The sequence below is a fragment of the Giraffa tippelskirchi genome, chromosome 8, assembly GCF_054371585.1.
Source record: "Giraffa tippelskirchi isolate mGirTip1 chromosome 8, T2T-mGirTip1v1.2.pri, whole genome shotgun sequence".
Lineage (NCBI taxonomy): Eukaryota > Metazoa > Chordata > Mammalia > Artiodactyla > Giraffidae > Giraffa > Giraffa tippelskirchi.
This window is the reverse complement of record NC_137282.1, coordinates 7892595-7913220: the sequence shown is the minus strand read 5'-3', so window position 1 is coordinate 7913220 and position 20626 is coordinate 7892595. Positions and strand designations below refer to the sequence as shown.

Sequence of the window (20626 nt, the reverse complement as noted above, 5' to 3'; positions counted from 1 at the left end):
GCAGTGGATAAGAATCCACCTCTCAATGTAGGGGACAAGGGTTCGATCCCTGCTCCAGTAAGACTCCACATGCCTTGGAGCAACTAAGCCCGTGCGACCCAACGACTGAGCCCATGCACCCTAGGGCCCTGTTGCTCTAGAGTGCTAGAGCTCCGCAACAAGAGAAGCCACTGCAATGAGAAGCCCACACACCACAACAATGAGTAGTTCCCCTCTCCACAAGTAGAGAAAGCCCACAACAAAGACCCAATGCGGCCAAATAAATAGATTATAAAATTATAAAAAAAATACTGAGATCCACTATTTACCTTGTGACTATGCTGTTAATTCAGTGAGTAAGCTAATCATTAAAAAGTGACCAACTTGGCACAAATGACATATTAAGTTGGGAATAAACCCATTTACAGTATTATCTCAATACCTAAATTCCTGAGTGGACAAACGGGGGTAGGAAGGGGTCTGTCTTCCCTCCTGATACCCGCCCCCGCCTCCGCTGGGCAGCCCAAAGCCCAGGGCTGCAGCCACCACAGCAAGGCTGAAGACCGCCTCTCTGGTTTCTCAATAGTCAGCAGCCCGGCTTTAAATGGACGTGACGCTTGGACCACACACACAAACCTTTTTTAAAGGCAGCTTAAATTGAGAAACAGCAGATGCAGGAAGAGTCTGCTGCCCTGCTTTGTAACTGCCGGACAGCAGGGCATAAATTTCTTGGGAGAAACACGCCTTCCTCGTTCCAGGAAGAGGAGAGTGACTCCCATCACTGCAGACCAGGCACCGCCACAAAGATGGGTCCGCACAGACAGGCCTTGCCACACTAACGCTCTTATCCTGTTGGTTTCCTCCGTGCATTTCCTAGTCTCTTTCCATAATTTATCACCCTTTGTCAAAATGGTACATAAGTCCCGAAGTCTAACTGCTTCTCTGAGGGCTCATTTCTTTTCTGTGAAGCCTTCCAATGCATAAATAAACCCTTTTATTGTTAAAAATAAAGTCAGCTTAGATAGAAAAGTGTTTTCAAATGACACTGACTTTCAAGCTTAATTCTTCTTTCAAGGGGCAACTCATGGAATTACAACACAGAAAAGCTTTTCATTGCTATCCGGTCCAGCACACAAAGTTGCCATTCCCTCAGTCAATAAAAAGGTGCAAGGTGGAGAGACATCAGGCTTCCCTGCCCTGCAGGGCCCGGAGCCCAGCTCCCCTGGTGACACAGGTGTGATTCAGACACTCACAGGTGCACCCTTGCACAGGCACAAGGAGACAGGCACCCGAGTGCTCACTGGAGCATTACCTCTAACAGTAAGAGTTTGCAAGACAACCGACGCACGCATCATCGTGGGAGTGTGGAGTCAGCATGGAGCATGGCATAAAATGAGGGCGAGATACAGGGACTGAGAAGAGACTCTCTTGTCTAGTTAAGTGAGAAAGGCCAGCGAGATCACGGTGTGTGCAGCACCACCCAACTTACGTCTAGAAGAGAAACACCACCATCCCCTCCCCCGAGCCAAGTGTACACTCCTGAACAGATCGGAAAACTTCTGGGAAGAACCAGCGGTCACTCCTGTGGAGGGTGGGAAACAGGAGGGGTCTCTCCCTGTGCTATACACTGTCCATCCCAAGCCCAAGGCCACCCACCCTGCCATCTCACTCCCAAGCCCAAGGCCCTCAACATTGTACCACATTTTTTCTAAATAGAAGGAGAGAAGGGCTCTTAGTCACAAGCCCGCAGATGGTGGCAAAACCAGAGAAGGCAAAGAAAAAAAAAAACAACTAAAAAAAACTTCAGTAACTTGAAAAGCAGAAACTCACAGTCATTTGGGAAGCAAATCAGGTCTATTTATTTATCTGCTTGTTTATTTGCTAAAGGCTCCTATAGCACTTACTTTGTGCTTTCATACTGCTAACTTGGAAAATTTATGATAAGCACACACTTCTGTAAATTGTTAAACTTTTTTTTAAAGTTTGAAAGAAGTGAACTATTTAAAACTCTGCTCTTAAATAAATCTCTAATGCTGCCGGCTTTGTTACTATTAACTGTTCTTTTTTTTAAATATATAACTGACTTTCTTTTTTTTCCATTATTTTTTTCATTGGAGTATAACTGCTCACTGTTAGCCATTCTGTAAAAAGTAAGGGTGGCTCAGACAGTAAAGAATCCACCTGCAATGCAGGAGACCTGAGTTTGATCCCTGGGTCAGGAAGATCCCCTGGAGAAGGGAATGGCAACCCACTCCAGTATTCTTGCTTGGAGAATCCAATGGACAGAGGAGCCTGGCAGGCTACAGTCCATGGGGTCGAAAAGAGTTGGACACAAACCATTCTATATATATAAACCAATTCAAAATTACTCAGGTAAGGTATTATTAGACATTTTGGTAATGGTAAGAGGGAGAATGGGTCGTTAACACTCTAAATGGGGAGTCAGGATTAGCATATACAAGTATGAAAAGTAAGAAGCCAGAATCGCCCAGCCTTGGCACCGTGGAGGGGTCACTGGTGGGAGCAGACACTCAGTAGCCAGGCAGCTCCACCCTCTAACGCCCGGACACACCAGCAAGCGAGGCCCCACGTGAGGCTGTGCCCGGGCAACCGGCACCCCACCCCAGCCCCGGCTCTGTCTCCGGATCCAGGCTTGGAGCTGCTTATAAAACCGCTCAGGCTGACCTCACGTGGCCGTGCCTGCGGCCGGGGCTCCCTGCTTCTGCTCTGTGTCTGCATATCAGTGTCCAGACATGTGGGAAAGGACCACTCCGATGTGGTTTCTTGCTGAACTGAATGGTAACTGTTAATTACTAACATCAAACCAACTTCGGCTTAAAACTACCTAGCTTTTGAAGAGTTCTCACTGTCTCATTTGGGGCTTCTGGTTGAGCTGATGATAAAGCCGACACTTGTGCTACCTTTGGCCTCACTGCCGTAACCTGATCTAAGACAGGTGAGCTCTGGGTGCTGGGGGTGGGCGGATGAAGCCCGGGAAGTGGAGAGATGAGTGTCTGAACGAGAGAACACTGTTGCTCCCAGACCTCCTTCTCCTCCATCCCCTCTGAGCAGAGCCCACAGCAGGGCAGAGCAGGGCCGCTCAATGTGCTCCTCCCAGGCCCATCTCTGTGCTGAGGTCACACAGGCTCCGGAGGGCATCAGGACCCACACCCGAAAGGGACAGGCTGAGACTGGCCACACACAAGGCTCATGATGCTCTGCAGGGACGATGAGCTCCAAGGTCACATGCTCCTGAACCTTTACCATCACAACCGCCTTCACCATAGGTTTGGCCTGGAAAGTGTCCAGGAAGCTCCGGAGCCACCCTCTGAGTCACAGGGTGGATGGAAGATCAGAGGGTGAAAGGGGCGGGAGACACGGGAAAAAAGCCAGGGGTGGGGGGAAGGTGGCGGAAGAGCAAAGGAACCAGGAAGATGGGTGAGTTGTTGATGGCGAGAGAGACAGAGGAACAGAATGGGGAACTATTCCAGCAATTTAGTAAATTAACAGAGCATCAAAAGCACACCAGCATGAACTTACATACAAAACAGAAACAGACCCACAGACATAGAAAATAAACTTCTGCTTATAAAGGGGAAAGGAAGGAGGGATAAACGAGGAGTTGGGGATTAACAGATACACACTGTGCATACTCAGTCACTTCAGTGTATCTTGACTCTTTGTGACCCCATGGACTGTAGCCCACCAGCTCCTCTGTCCATGGGATTCTCCAGGCAAGAATACTGGAGTGCGTTGCCATTCCCTTCTCCAGGGGATCGTCCTGATCCAGGGATCAAACCTGCATCTCTTATGTCTCCTGCATTGGCAGGCATATTCTTTACCACTAGAGCCATCTGGGAAGCCCAACAGATACACATCACTATGTATAAAATAGATGAACAACAAGGACCTATTATATAGCACAGGAAACTATATTCAACATTAAGTAATAACCTATAAGGTTAAATCTTAAAGGGAAAAGAACCTGAAAAAGAATACATATGCTAGGTAATACATGATATTATACATTAAGAATATATTATATAATATTATATGCTTAATATGTAATTATATAATTATACATTATATATAATTTACATTATATATGATTTGTATATTATAAATTATGTACTTATATAGTTATGTATTTATATATTATACATATTATGTATTATATGTGTTAGGTATATGTATATAATACTAATTAACTTTGCTGTACCTGAAACAAACATAACACTATAAATCAACTATACTCCAATTTAAAAAAACAAAAAAGGGCAGCAGGACTTACTTTTAAAGCTTCTCGTAAGAGATGCTGACTAATGGTTATGGGACCCAGCTCTAAATTGTACTAAATATACAGAATCAAGTTTCACGGATAAAAAAAAAATCAATTAAATGCAAAAATCAAGCACAGAAAAGCCTTTGAATCCATGTACCCCCAGGGGAAAACTTTTTCCTTCTGCAAATTCAAGGTAAGACTTTTTTACAACAAAATTTTTGACAAAAATAGTTGGTAATGAAAGGATCTCAAAGTATCCTTGGATAAGGTGCTCAAGAGGGCGCTGAGGCTCGGCCCGCACCCCAGGAAAGGCAAAGTAGGACACGGCTTGGGCTTGAACTGCTCCGTCCCTTGGCCAAGAGCGGCTGCCAGGAGCCCACACTGGGCGCACGGAAGCCCAGGCCTGGCTCCAGCCTTCAATGGCCTTTCATGTCCAGCTCTTTCATTTTCTGAACAGCAAAGATATGATGAATAGCGATTCAGCTCAAACCTCAGGCATCCTTGCAATTCTCTCCCCAGCCCCTGAAGATCAGGATATCCAATGGACTTGGGGAGGAAGTAAAGAGAACAGTTAGACACACTCATGGTCTTCCGGACTCCTTACTTGGCTACAGCTTTTTTTTTTCACATACAACAATCACTGTTACAATCTAATGCTTTGAACATGTTGATCTAAAACAGAATAAAAACTAGTGACTCCATTTATTAGCAATGAGAGGACTAGTAAAAAGTGATTGTGTGTGTGTGTGTGTGTGTGTGTGTTACTTCGGGAAAATGAAGCTTCCATAAAGCCCGTAAGGCTCTAGCCCATATTAGTTCCCTCATATCTCTCACCCACCTCTCCTGCACCCTCTCTTCTCGCTTTCTCTGGTTTAATTTTATAAATAATACAAGATTATAAAAAGATGAGCCATAGATAATCACCAAGGCCCTACCTACGGTCTAGCGCAGGGACCTCTGCTCAATGTCCTGTAATAACCTATATGGGAGGAGACTCTGAAGAGAAGCAGATTCACGTATAACTGAACCACTTTGCTGTTCACCTGAAACTAGCACAATATAGTATATCAACTAAACTCCACTATAAAATAAAAATTTTAAAAAGTCAGCCACACAAAATTGTAGGATGTACAAATATGAAAATGCCTCCTGTCCTCCCCTCTGAACCCACTTCCAGAGAAACACTGATAAATAATTGGTATGTATCTTTCCAGGCATTTTTTAGAGATAAACAAACATCTAGTGCAGCATGTTTGTATGGATTTCTTTTACTTTGACTTAAATTTAATAGATGTAAACTATACTGTATATATTGTTCTGGGCCTGCATTTCTCACATAACAATACACTGTGGACATTTTCCCACCGTAACTAACACACACACACACACACACACACACACACACAGAAGTTGACCTCCTTTGAAGAATCACTTTTTGCTAGTCCTCCCTTCCCTGATAAATGGAGTCACTAGTTTTTGTTCTGTTTCAGATCAACAAGTTCAAAGCACTGGAGGAACTCCCTAGGTAAAAGGAATCCTGGGGCAACTTTAAGAAGATGAAGCACCACTTTGAAATTAAAAAATGCTCTTTCCTCATCTGCCCTATAATTGGGATTTTCTTCCCCTGCATATGGTACTAGCTTTCTCAAACCAGGGTTTACTTACAACAGTTCTGAGAAGGAAGTGAGTTCAAATTACTCTGTTCTGAACCCTGCTCTAAGTGAAACTGGAGACTCTTCTCAGACCAGGCCTTCCCCACCCAGGGCTGGGAACCACCCCAGCTCCAACGCCCTCTCCCTACAGCTCAGAATATAAAAACCGAACACAGAACACAGAGGACCTCTGGGAACCAAGCTCCTTCTCCTGAGTCAGTGGAGACTTGGGTGCCTGATGCTCTGGGTTCCCTGGGGCTGGACCAGAAGGGCTGCCACTGGGGGAGGAGGTGGAGGAGGAGATGGAGGGGGAGGGGAGAGGGAGGAGGGGGAAAGGAAGAGAAGATGGAGAAGGGGGAGGAGGGGAGAAGGAAGAAGAGCAGGAGGAGGCAGCCCCATCTCAGGCACAGACCACTCTGGGGAACCCAGACACCAGGCCTGGTGGAGTCTGAGAATTCATCTGCTGGTGAGGAGTTTGGGCTTTTGAAGAGCACCTCTTTACATAAGGACTGTGATAAGATAGCAGCATTTATGGTGAAAGGATCATATTACTAGGGTTCGGATTAGGGTTAGGGTTATTAGATAAAGTAGTCTATATAGTCAAAGCTATGGTTTTTCCAGTAGTCCTTTATGAATGTGAGACTTGGACCATAAAGAAGGCTGACCTCCGAAGAATTGATGCCTTTGAACTGTGGTGTTGGAGAAGAGTCTTGAGAGTCTCTTAGACTGCAAGGAGATCCAACCAGTCCATCCTAAAGGAAATCAACCCTGAATATTCACTAGAAGGACTGATGCTGAAGCTGAAGCTCCAATTTTGGTCACCTGATGCAAAGAGCTGACTTACTAGAAAAGACCCTGATGCTGGGAAAGATTGAGGGCAAGAGGAGAAGAGGGCAGAAGAGGATGAGATGGTTGGATAGCATCACCAACTCAATGGACATGAATCTGAGCAGACTCCAGGAGATAGTGGAGGGCAGGGAAGCCTGGCATGCTGCAGTCCATGGGTTGCGAGGAGTCAGACACAACTTAACAACTGAAGAACAACAACAGGTAAAGAGGTGGTTAGAGCAGGGACCCTCCAAACGCACAAGCATCAGGTCACCCCAAGCACTCAGTCCTGTAAACCCTGAGGCTGGCCTGTGTTTCTGGTTCAGCAGGTCTAAGCCTGAGAATCTGCATTTTTGACAAGTGACCACGTGATGCTGGTGCTCCTGGTGTAGGGACCAGACTTGGACTTGGGAAGCATCATTAGCTAATCTGCTCTGACTCCACAAAGTCGTGTGCCATGGACCTCCCTCAGTATTCATTCTAGAAAAGCAGAACAAAAACCAGGTCCCGTCCAGCTGAAGCCCTTCATCAAAAATAAACTTCAGGCTTGTATCCAACCCAACCCAAGTGAGCACTTTATTTCTTCAAGTTATTTTTGCTTCTTGTGAATTATTTTTTTAAGGACAAAAAGACCAAGACAATTTTTGAAGAGTGCTAACTTGGTCTCTGAAGTATAAGGATGACTTCTGAGAAAAGTCACGTCAAACGCAAAGTAAAACAAATCAAACTAAGCCTGAGATATAAACAACTTCAAAATAATTTAGGGAGGAGGAAGGGAAGAAGTCAAACCAGAGCTCCGTGACTCAGCCCACGGGGACCCAACCAGATTCAACTCCACGATGAAAAGTGCCCCTTATCAGAGTCTCTGAAAGTTGCAACAGGGTTAGGTTGAGGCCGCCACTCTTTGTTAGAACATTTCATTCTTTCCTCTTATCTCTAAGGCCCCTTACATTGAATGGAAATGCTTTAAGGAAGAAAGGACTAGGAAGATTAAATCTCAAAATCGGCAGAAGGGCTGGCAAGTTGTGAAAGAGGCAAAGGACTGAGTCTGCGGAAGTGGCTCTTCCCGCCTCACTTGTCTCCAGAGAGGACCCCACGGCTACAGACGACCCAGCTGGACGGCAGAGAGGCCGGCATGAGGGGACAGGATGGAGTTAACGTCTTAGTTTCAAGGGCGAAGGTAACCTTCAGTGTTTAAATAAAAATAGGATTTGGACTCACCTCCTGGATATTCTAGAAACACTCCCCAGATCCAAGACCTTAGCAAAGTCCTTTTCTGACAGAGTCCTTTTCTGACTCTGGCTGCACCCTCAGTCCTGACCTCCTTCCTTCCCTATGCAAGCCCCTCACCCCCAAACTTCAAATAAGGAAAAGCTCCCACAGCAGCGTGTGTGGGGAGACAGAGATGAGCTGACTCAGGACACGCCGGAGACATAAGGCTGGAGAGATGAGGCTACTTATGACCCATGGTGGTGAAGGAACCCTCCCACCCCAACCCCGAGTGTAGGAAGCGCTGTCATGAGCAGCCACCAGGCTCGGTGCCCTGCCCTTGTCACCTCCTGTCCCGCGGCCTCCCTCTCACAGCGGTCCCTGCCCACCCGTCTCTCCTTTACGAGGGGCAGAGGCTCGGGGAGAGGAAGCGATGGGCTCTCCCAGCATGGGGAGCGTTGTCTGTGTCCCCAGGTGAGTATCCATCACCCAGGTTCTCGTACCGACTGTCTGATATTCCCAAACAAAGGGGCATCCACCCTCTTCAGACTACCTGGATATTAAATAGATACAAAACCACTTCATTTCCAAATATATTAGAAGCCTTTTTTTTTTTTTGGCTGAGGCTGAGCTTCAATGGCTCGTGGGATCTTAGTTCCCCAACCAGGGCTTGAACCCGGGCCCTGGCAGTAAAGGCACCAAGTCCTAACCACTGGACATCCAGGGACCTCCCCGGAAGCCATCTTTAAAGAGCGTGAAGAGAAAGGAAAGGATGTATGAGGCCGAGGTATTCTGACCATCATTTTCAGCGACATCGGGGACCAGGCACTAGATGCTGGGTGTCTGACCCCTGCCCCACCATGTGTTAACGGAATACCCTAATGGGGGCTTGGAACTAGGCTGCCCACTTGCAAGTCTGCTCTGTACCTCACTAGTTAATATGGCCTCGGCACTCAGCCAGCTTCACTGTGCCTGTTTCCCACCTGTCAGGAGGTGCTGGCGATACGACCGATTTCCTAGAAGAGTTAATTCATTTAAGTGAAAGTGAAGTCGCTCAGTCGTGTCCAACTCTTTGCAACCCCATGGACCATAGCCTACCAGGCTCCTCAGTCCATGGAATTTTCCAGGCAAGAGTACTGGAGTGGGTTGCCATATCTTTCTCCAGGGGATCTTCCCAACCCAGTGATCGAACCTGGGTCTCCTGCATTGAGGGCAGATGCTGTACTGTCTGAGCTATCATGGAGGTGACTTCATTTAAAACTCAGCTCAATAAAAGCATTTATTTATTATTATTCTTCAAAACTTCTCTATGAAGTATTTATATTATCCTTGGTTGCCTCTTTCATTTTATAGTTTCATTTCTCTAGCATAATTTAATCTCTTAGTAATCTGATTCTTCTAGCAAATTTGCAATAAAACTTCAGCAAAAAATGAGAAAAAGAGGGACTTCCTTGGTGGTCCAGTGGTTAAGTCTACACAATTCCAATGTAAGGGATGCAGGTTTGATCCCTGGGCAGGGAACTAAGCGATGGCCAAAAGATAAAAAATAAAGATTAAAATTTTTTTAAAAGATGAGAAAAAGAGGTGATGGAAAAAATAGGTAAGCCTAGAAAAAGTCAAATTTTAACAAAAACCATACATTTGTGGTCTTCTGACATTCAAATCAAGAACCAGGGAGTGAGAGAAATAGAGGCTAGAAAAAAAATGCAGAATTAGAAAGAAATGATTCTCATTTCCACCAGTTCCCATTTCTAGGACTCTGTCTGACAAAGGCCCCCTAGCCTTCATCTCTTTAATCTCTTATATCACTAGCCCAGGAGGCGTCTGGTCGTCAACGGCTGCTCGTCTTTCTGTTCAGCTCACCTGGGCTCTGGGAGCCGAGTACAACTAAGGACAAGGGCTCGGGTGGACGTGGCATCTCTCTGCTCCAGGTGACTTCCCACCTGGTGCTCCAGTGCCCACCCGGTACCACGAGAAAGCTTTGTGAGATGCACAGACTTGGGGTGGGGTGGCCTTCATTCACGCTGTAGAACTGCTTTTTCTCAGCCTCTGCCTCTGTTTTTTGGGTTTTTTAAAAATGGATCATGAAAACAGCCTTTGACAAATATACTTATACTCTGAATGATCAAGCCCGAAGGGGCATCAGGCTGCTGTTATCTGAGGCGAGAGTCTCACCTCTCTCCAGCTCACCATGATGCTTACCTTGTACTTTTCATGTAACTTAAAAGAGCTGTGATGCTTCACCGCTCCCCCCACCCCTGCCCCTGAAATCTGAAAGCCCTGACCTCAACTCTTCAAAGCTGTAAGAGCCATGTTCTGAATGCTGTGAAGGTGCCAAAGAAGAAGGTTGCATAGTGCTATGAATCACAGCGGGGTGGGGCGCATCCCTGGTGGCTGAGTGGTAAAGAATCCGCCTGCTAATGCAGGGTGTAATGGGTCTGGTCTGGGAAGATCCCACGTGCCTCGGGGCAACTAAGCCGTGCACCACAGCTCCTGAAGCCTGTGCGCCAAGAGCTGGTTCTCCACCACAAGAGAAGCCGCCACGGCGACAAACCCAGGCACCGCACTAGAGGGGAGCCCTGGCTCGCCGCAACCAGAGAAAGCCCACGCGCGGCAAGCAAGATCCAGTGCAGCCAAAAATAAAAAAGGAATACAATTAAAAAGAATCATTCAGAAAGAGTGAAGTACACAAACATATAATTAGATACAGCTATTAAAGCCTGAGAAAAACTGCCTTGAGGAAACCCAGTTGGCGAAATTAATAAGGATTTCCCCCATTTCGGAAGAGGGTGCTTTTGACTGTAAGGACACACCATTTAGCAGAAACTTCACCTTTTTAACAGAGACAGCGAGATTTTTGTCAGATATGGCCCATAACTGAATATGAATCCCTAACGGACATTAGCGAGAAGGAAACCACCACCGCAAGCACCTCCGCTGACTGGACGCCCCCACGATGATGGGTGTGTCAGGATCCAGCTGTAGGAGGCCCATCCCAGAGAGGAATGGGCACCCCTCTCCACCGTCCTCTCCGCAGAGACTCGGATGGAGATGCTGAGTGAGGCCCCTACGAGCTCACCAACACGGAGATGTGTGCAAATACCAATACTGCGTGAAAGTTTTTTACCTACTGAAAAGGTTAAAGAAAGGGATTTTTAACCAGGCCCCACCCTAAGCCCTTGGGAAGAAAGAACACAAGCCATCAGAACGGGAAGAAAAGGAATAATTCTGAAAAGAAAACTATCACTGGTTTCAGTATCTGGGGGAAAAAAAAGCACAACTCTAGTGACTGGACTACTGGTCTGATGAGTTCTGGGGGTGGGGGGTGGATATTTGTGGTGTGGACACGTGACAGCCCCCCAACCCTGTCCGGGGGTGAGGACCTGCTGTTTACACGTGCCCCCTCCTCTCCCGCCCCCCGGACCCCCAGCTCAGAGAGGGTCGGGCTGTCATATCATGTCCTGTGACTCAGCACCAGGAAGGGGATTTTAATTGTCTTTTTTTTTAACCCAAGTCTCCGGCTTTTCCATTTCACACCTCCCTTGAATATGCAAAACAAGGAACCGCACCTCCTACTCTTTGCTCTGCTCCGTAATGACTGAGTGTAGTGCTTCTGGCTGGCGGCCAGCAACAGCGCCAGGCCCAAGTCCACCACCCGGGCTGGACTCTCACACGCCCGCCTGCCGGCCCGGCCTGCTGAGGGCTCTTACCTGGGGCTCCGGTGTACATGATGGAGAAGACATTGATGGCGATGGTGGCAGCGTAGAACACGGGAAGCGCCCGGAGGCCATTGGGAACAGGGTCCTCCTGCGGGGTAAGGAGATAACAGGGCAGGTCAGGACTCCAGGGGGTGTCTGCAGGCGGCTCAGGCAAGATGACATGCAATGTTCCTCGGGGAAAGCCCCGCCTGGGGTTGCGTGCACCCCCAGACCCAGCACTGGCCTGGGCCGTCCCTCCCACACAGCGCTGTGTCAAAGGGCCGCCCTGGAGACCAGCAGAAACATCAAAGCACAGGGACTGCATGGGCTGGCGGGACACTTGGGGACACAGAAGGGCTGCTGGTGAGGCGGCTCCCGGGACCCAAGCCCTGAGCCGGCTTCCCCTTCAGGACCCAGGGCACTGGCTATTCTAACTATGTGCACGCTGGCCCCCTAAAATCCACCTTCAACAAATATTTTCAGGCCTGACCCTCCGAGGATGCCCTGAGAAAGTCAAGTGACTCCAACACCACAGTGTTACTACTAGATTTTATGTGACTGTGACACACGTTTGCTGTGTTGAAATACATAAAGTAAATACAGAACCGTGTGCTACGAGTTTCCAAATCTTTTCACAAGGTAGAGTGTTTCACCTTCAACTGTCACATTGAAAAGAACTGTGGGCTCTTTGTCTAAGAAAAATTTTTTTTTTTTTAAACAACCTTAAGCTTCTGGTACAACATTTCATAAATCTAATGATTCAACAAGAACAGTACTGCACGTGTTTAAGGCAAAATATCACCTGGGAGAATATTAGAAATTTAGGGTTTACAGAGGAAAAATGTAGGGTTTGAGGGTTTGGATCCACAGAGGATTCTGAAGCAAAAATATGAACTGGGAACTCAACGCAGCACTCGCATGTAGGTGTTGCTTAAATAATTCAAAAAGGGGCTAATTTCTAATGACCGTGTAAAACACTCTCGTACATTGATATGAATCTATTACCTACCCACATTACAAGGAAAATCAAGTCTAAACTTTTTTTTTTTAGGTCTAAACATTGATGTGAGCTACAGAAGTCAGATCAGTAGCACGTGTGCATGCTAAGTCACTTCAGTCGTTTCCGACTCTTTGCGACCCTATGGAGTAGCCCACCAGGCTCCTGTGTCCACGGGATTCTCTGGGTTAGAATACTGGAGCGGGCTGCCATGCCCTCCTCTTGATGTGGGCTATGGAAGTCAGGATCAGGAGAGACTATCTCAAAGGTTCCTACTGTCAAATGCAAATGTGTAGAAATTAAGCCCGTTTGCAGAACATAAGTGCATCAAGAGCCCGCCTAGAATGTCTCTGGTGGCCACCAGCACTTGTCAGGAGGCTGGAGTGAATGGAAGTGAGGTGTAAGGAGTGCTGAGAGCAGGGGTGGGAGGTGATGCAGACAGGGTCAGAGGCAGGCAGGTGAAGGGCAGGTATGAAGGGGTGGGCAGGGGCCTGGGAGGAGCACGCCGGCCCCTGATCTGCCATGGACCCGGGACAGGAACCCGGGCTGAACCAAAAACAGAACGCCCACATGCTCACATGCCTACCACCTCTGCTTCCAAACTGTTCTTTTCTGGGGACAACAGCTGCTAAAGATAGACTCCCAACTGGTAACTTGTGAAGGTGTAAAGTCTTCTGCTTGTGTGCTGTAACTGAATCACCTATGTTTTCTTAAATAACCTACTCTTTTTTTTTTTTGCCTCCCCACAAGGCATGAGGGAACCCAGTTCCCCGACCAGGGATCAAACCCTCAATGCCTGCGTTGGAAGTATGGACTCCTAACCACTGGACAACAGGGAAGTCCCCAGAGAACCTATTCTTAACACACGATGACAGCTGTCTCACTGAGCCCTGGCTCCTTTCCTCCTCCTGTCTCCCCCCTCCCTCCTTTCTTTCTTTCCTTCCGTCCACCCATCACCTGCCACCCATCCAAGCAGCCTTTGTTCTCTCTCAATAGACACTCAGCTGGCGGCTCTGAAGGGCTAGGCAGAGCTGGGCGCTGCCTACACATGTGAACAGGGAGTCACGGTTTCCACTTTCAACAGATCTCACAAAGAGTGAACAGGGAGCCAAGCAGGAAATAAATCCCCGCATGACGATGTGAGAGTGCAGTGATGAGAAGGCAGGGAGCTGGTGGGAACACAAAGGGAGGAGACCAGTGGAAGCTGGGGTGGGAGGCATGACTTCCTAGGAAGGGACACCTGGGGGCAGAGGAGGGGCAGGAGCCTGCCTGGCAGGGATGCCCGGGGCAGCAGAAACAAAAGGGGGAGGCTACCAGCCACCTGCCAAGATGTTAACAGGTCCCAGCACAGCGGGAGCCCCAGAGAAGGGATGGTCAGTGTGCAATTACCCAAGAGACCTTAGCCTGACTCAAAGAAGAGCCGTGTAAGGACACAGCTGAAGGCACGATGTGCTTGGCGTGTGCTGAGTGACCAAGGGCAAGCAGCAGGGCTTACAAAGCGCTGCAACAACCCCTGACATTCCCCTAGAATACTGATCTCAGTAAGTTTTCATTTTCATCTCATTTTATTTTTGATAAAAAAAATGTACCTCCATAGGTGTAGTTCCTTCTTTTATCTTGTCCTCAAGGATAGGGAAAAAAAAATCCAGTGTCTCACGCTCCCCTTCTCCATTAGAAAATAGAAAATACCTTCCATCTGGGTAAAAAAATTCTCCAGTTGTTTTTAGTGCTGGTCAGTTTCAAAATCGTAACACTATCTCACTCTATTCTGTTTACTGGTCATAAAATAATTGTCTTTCCTTTTCGAGGTGTGAGCATAGTGCCTGGGAATGCTGACCAATGAACTAAGTCATAGGGCAGGACACCTCATGTCCAGTGCTGGTTCCGGGGGGCCCCTGGGTACTCCACCCGAGTCTTCCGCCTGCTTTATAATAAAGTCTGATTCCAACATCGGGGGCTGTGCCTTAATTATTCCCCTGAGCCCTCTATTAGTTTTTATTGAGCAAAACCAAACTTAGTTCTAAGACTTAACTAAAAGAGATAATAAACTCGCTTACCTTTTTTAAGATGAACATTCTGATCAGTACAAACAGCACGCCAGACATGAAACCAGACAACAGTGGAGATATAAACCAAGAAGCAACTGAATAATTAAAAGAAAATCTAATGAATGTTAAAATTCTACATAATTCAGGTCCTGTTCACATAAAAAGCGGTAACTAACATACAGCACATACGTTAACAAACATTCCTAGAATTATTCACCTCAACTTGGAGCTCAACAAAGCCACTGACCTCCACATGGGGGTCACCACCCTCAGACACAAACCCCACCTCGACAACCGTGAACTCCTCCAGCACACCCTGCACGCAGCCACCCCAGCTCTGGCCTCTGAAGAGCCCCTTCCTGTGCCAGCTGCAGGGGTCGATGAAAAGGCAGCCCCGTCCCTTTCATCTTCCAAGGCCAGCCTGGCACTGTCAGCCCCAGCCTCTGGCCATGCACTGGAAACATCTGCGGGAGTTTTCAAAAACCAGTTAACCCTCTGGCTCCAGCTGCAGAATTCTGATTTCAAAGGTTTGGAATGGGGTCTGGGCGCTGATATCTTTATTGCTCTCCCAGGTAATCCTAAAGTGCAGCCAGAATCGAAACACTGTTTCAGGAGCCGGGGCTCTCGGGCAAGCTTCCCAGGATCTCAGGTGAGTTTCCGGGGAGTTCATCTGAGTTTCCTGGGATCAGGTGAGTTCTCTGGCCATTTGTGTCCTGCCTGGCAGGTCAGGGGTCTGTTCAGGCTGGGGGTCCTGAGGCCACTATGATTCGTAAAATGACGGAGGTGGATGAGAGAGTGCTTTTCGCAGTGAGCATGTGGGTACTTATGGGGTTCGATAGATTTTCCTCTCGCTGAAGAAGTCAGAGCCAGGAAGCAAGCTGTCAGACCTCTCCAAACAGTTCCCACTGGGCACCCCACAATGCAGAAGGAGCACCAGGTAGCCTGGGGGGGCACTCCTGGATGCAGCAGGAGTAAGCACCTCACTTCCACACTTTCCCATCACCAGGAACTCTGACTCCTGGACAAGGGCCCAGGGTTTTTCTCTGCCTACAGACTGATTTGAACCAGGTAAATTTCTTAACTCCCTGTGAACAGCAGATAAGACACTTGTTTTCAAAGCTGAATGACCATGCGGCATTTGATAAGAGCGTCTGGAGTTTAAAAGAAAAAAAAACGCGTAACAGTTCACCATCTCTGCTACCAGAAATTTTAAGGGAAAACATATTATCAGCATACATGAACATTTCAAGGAAAAAAACATAATGGTAACTTTTAATAACACTTACTCTAGAAAATGTAAACTTTCCTTCTTATACGTAAAAGAAAATGCCAATTACCAATCTTGACCAGCTCCATCCATTGTACACCTTGGGTACCAATTGCGACGAGGGAGAACCCGATGGTGGCCCCAACAATGCAGTGAGTCCCCGAGATTGGGAGCCTCAGGAAGGATGCGATGAGCTGCCAGACAGCTGAGCCTGTGGGTTGAAGATAAAAAACAAAGACAGAAGAAAGTCAGGTACACGGTGCAGTGTCTCGATACCACAGAAGGAAGAAACCCAAATTACAGTCCTTCTTCCTCACCCCTCGCTGGGGTTAATTGTCTTTGGATTGTTTCTTAACAAAGTCCCGACAAAACCCACTCAAATAACTTAGGCAAAGGGACGTTCTTCAACATGGAAGGGATAATGATTTAGTCAAGCGAAAGTCTTTGATAGTATGAAAAGAAAAGCCTGATGCCAGCTACAAGTTGCCTCTGTCACGTTTAAGCAAGGATGCAGGTGATGAGTGAGTTCTGATGTGAAGGGTGGCCAGGACCAAGCAGGAGACTGAGAACCAATGAACATGGAGAAACAGGAAAAGCTGTGTATCAGAGATTTTGCTGTAGTTAACGTCTTTTGGCTGCATCATAAGGAGACTGGATACAGGCTATGCACACTAATTGACACAAAAGAGGGCAAAATACAAACATCAGATCACGGGGTTAGGACTTCCCTGCTGGTCCCACGCTGTGCTTAGTCGCTCAGTCGTGTCCGCATCTTTGCGACCCCGTGGATGGTAACCTGCCAGGCTCCTCTGTACATGGGATTCTCCAGGCAAGAATACTAGAGTGAGTTGCCATGCCCTCCTCCAGGGTAGCTTCCCAACCCAGGGATCGAACCCAGGTCTCCTGCACTGCAGGCGTATTCTTTACTGTCTGAGCCACCAGGGAAGCCCTGGTGGTCCAGGAAGATCCCACATATCGAGGGAAAACTAAGTCACAACTACTGAACCAGCCCTCCAGAGCCTGTGCTCCACAACAAGAGAAGTCACTGCAAAGAGAAGCCTGCGTGCCACAACCAGTGAGTAGCCCAATTAGAGAGAAGTCCGAGCAGCAACAAAGACCCAAGGCAGCCAAAAAATCACAGTGTGGTACACCTAAAACTGGTATTACCAATATGTCATGTCAAATATACTTCAATTAAAAAAAGAAAGAATGAATGTAATCCCATGTTGCTTTTCATATTTTTGCCTCTTCCATGAGAAGCAACTGTGACACCAAACCCCACACTGGGCACCTACCCTCAGCCCCTGCCTGGCCGCCTCCTTTTCGGCCTGCTCCCTCCAAGCCTGCTAACTCTCAGGAGTCAAGAGGATCCCTGGGTTTTGGCTTTGTGTCCTTTCACCTCTACTTCACCACCTTCTTCCAAGCTTCATGTTTTTCTAGGCCAGAGTTCACTCCAGATATTTTCATAAGCAGATCAGGTTTTGCAGGGAGTATTAAAAGCATCGGCTGGGGAGAGATCGCTTTCAGAAACAGTTGTTGAAAAGCTCGCGAAGGACCGCAGGGGAACAAAGGGCTGGGCTGATAAACAGGGCACGTCATTAATCCCAAACGTTAATTCTGGAAATCTGGTTGCTTGGCAGCAGCAGCGCCTTCAAACAGACCCCTGGCATTTTCTCCAAAAATATCTGTGCTACAGAGGCTCATGAGAGGTCCCAGTTCGTGCAGCAAGGCTGACAGCTGTTCCGGGAGTGCTGGGCACCATGACCTTTGAGCCAAAGCGGGCCGTGACCCCAAGTCTATCCCTGAAACGTGTGTTGGGAGCAGAAGGGCCAGCCTGGGGCTGCCAGCCCGGTGACAGGCTGGATGGCGGCACCCACGCTCCCCCGCGGACAGTTCTGTGAGCTGGGACACCTAAGCCCTGGGCTCCTAGGGGGACGGATTGTTTTAAAAATAAAGCCAGAGCTGGGAGTGTGTTTCACAGCACAGAACCAGAACTGAAAAAGCAGCCTTTATGATTGATAGTCTTACAAAAATTAAAGTAACCCAGTGATGTTATGAGAATGAGAAAAATTGACCTACATGAACTCAGACCATGTGGTTTTCTGTCTTGAAAGCCACTCTCTTCTCCCTGGGCTGACTTTACAACAGGAAGGTTTGTAAGGAGAGGTAGGGGGATGGGGCTGCCTGAGAGAAAGAGGGGAGAAATGACCGGAGGATGGAGGGGAAGACAGAAGCCTTGTGTGCAGGGGTCTTGTGAGGTGAGAGTGGGTGAGAGGCCTCTTCGACCTTGGGGAATCCTGAAGGTGAATGGAATTATGTTAAGAAAAACAGTGGGAAGGACTTCCATAGAGGTCCAGTGGCTAAGACTCCGAGCTCCCAATGCAGGGGGCCCAGGTTCCATCCCTGGTCAGGGAACTAGGTCCCACATGTCACAACTAAGTGCTCACATGCTACAACTAAAGCTCTTGCATGCCACAACTAAGACCTGTGCAGCCAAATAAATACATAGAAGTAAATATTTAAAAATAGAAAAACAGTTAGTCTAACCTAAAGATAAAGGTGTCCTGCCATGAAGGAAGGGATTAAGTGCGGGATTGGGGTGCAAGGAGAAGAGGGTGGCAGAGGATGAGATGGCTGGATGGCATTACCAACTTGATGGACATGAATCTGAGCAAACTCTGGGAGAAGTGAAGAACAGGGAAGCCAGGTGTGCTGCAGTCCATGGGGTTGCAAAGAGCTGGACACGATTGAACAACATAGGGTGCAAGACAAAACCTGGGGAGATTGGGGGTTAAGATGGCATCTCTGAGGCTACGGGCTCCCAGACGATGAAAGAGTGGTAGAGCAGGTGTGGGTTACAGGGCGGCAGAGGAGACTCGGCACTTCCTAGGGTGGTTCACTGTGATGGCTCGGTCACACTGTCGTGGGTATTGCTGTGAAAAGGTGGAGAATTCTGAATTCTCAGTGGATTTGGGGAACCATGGGTGGTTTCATACTAAGTGGATTAACTACTGCTTTAGGGCTGAGCTAGAGTTCCCAGAGAGGCTGTGTTTGGGAAGCCCAGCTGGCATGAACAACATCTTTCACCCAATCAACTTAACACTACCATCATGCTATGAGAAACCACAGAGGCCCATGGGCTTGGGGCAAAGTTGATCAAGAAAAAAGAGGAAAAAAATAAGAGTAAAAAGACGGGGGGAAGAAAGGGAAAAGAAAGGGATGTTGGCTTTAAAAGAGGAAGACTGGGAGAATTCAGGCATTTGAACAGAATCAACTTGATTTGAGCCAAACATAATTATATCACCATCTCAAAACTACCCAGAATTCTCATGTTCAAGAAAACCAATTTTAAATGTCTAGGTAACTCTCATCTCACCAACTCCCAACAAAGTAGGCTTTGAGATTCATCTAACCAAACATCAAAAAAAAAAAAAAAGAAACCAAAGCAAACAAATCAAGTTATTCAAGCAAAACCACAAACTGCTTTGGTTAACCTAAATTCTAGAGGAGGTAAGTATCCTTCATTTTTTGAGTGGAAAGACTAGGTCAGGGTTGGGAAAACCCCAAAGCTGGAGAAGTTAAGCTGTCCACACAGCAAGTCAGTGGTGACATGGAGCTCAGCTTGTAGACCTTCTGTCCACCTGGGGCCCCGGGGCAGCCCCACTAACAAATCTCCTCGACAAGTACCACCACTCCCCACAGGGCCCGTCCAACACAAGGAGAAACCGCTGTTAAGGCTGAACTTCATCACTCTAGACCACACGGGGCTCTACTCAACACTCTGTAGTGACCTATATGGGGAACGAATCTATAAAAGAGGATATATGTATAACTGACTCACTTCACTGTACATCCGAAACTAACACAATATTGTAAATCAACTATATGCCAACAAAAATTTAAAAAGACTGAACCTGAGCAATGTTTTTATTTCTCCTTTACTTTCAGTATATCTTGTCCACATCATCCTGACTTGCAAAACCTTAATTTCTGCTAGATATGATTCAGTTCAGTAGCTCAGTCGTGTCTGACTCTTTGTGACCCCATGGACTGCAGCACAGCACACCAGGCCTCCCTGTCCATCACCAACTCCTGGAGTTTACTCAAACTCATGTCCATTGAGTCAGTGATGCCATCCAACCATCTCATCCTCTGTCGTTCCTTCTTCTCCTGCCTTCAATCTTTCCCAGCATCAGGGTCTTTTCAAATGAGCTGGTTTTTCGCATCAGGTGACCAAAGTATTGGAGTTTCAGCTTCAACATCATGTCCTTCCAATGAACTCTCAGGATTGATCTTCCTTAGGATGGATTGGTTGGATCTCCTTGCAGTCCAAGACTCTCAAGAGTCCTCTCCAACACCACAGTTCAAAAGCATCAATTCTTTGGTGCTCAGCTTTCTTTATAGTCCAACTCTCACATCCATAGATGACCACTGGAAAAGCCATAGCCTTGACTAGACAGACCTTTGTTGGTAAAGTAATGTCTCTGTTTTTTAATATGCTATCTAGGTTGGTCATAACTTTCCTTCCAAGGAGTAAGTATCTTTTAATTTCACGGCTGCAGTCACCATCTGCAGTGATTTTGGAGCCCCCCAAAATAAAGTCTGACACTGTTTCCACTGTTTCCCCATCTATTTCCCATGAGGTGATGGGACCAGATGCCATGAT

At 47.3% G+C, this 20626-nt stretch overlaps 1 protein-coding gene across 2 annotated transcripts in view; it reads right to left on the bottom strand.

Annotated features, from left to right (window-relative positions):
* Window positions 1–20626, bottom strand: part of SLC20A2 (solute carrier family 20 member 2) — a 106125-nt gene that overhangs the window by 27157 nt on the left and 58342 nt on the right. For both annotated transcript variants that reach the window (XM_081519148.1, XM_081519147.1), the window contains exons 3-5: window positions 16031–16171; window positions 14703–14788; window positions 11661–11757 (exon numbers count right to left, since the gene is read on the bottom strand). In XM_081519148.1, the coding sequence (XP_081375274.1) occupies window positions 11661–11757; window positions 14703–14788; window positions 16031–16171 (324 nt within the window). The remainder of the gene's footprint in view (window positions 1–11660; window positions 11758–14702; window positions 14789–16030; window positions 16172–20626) is intronic.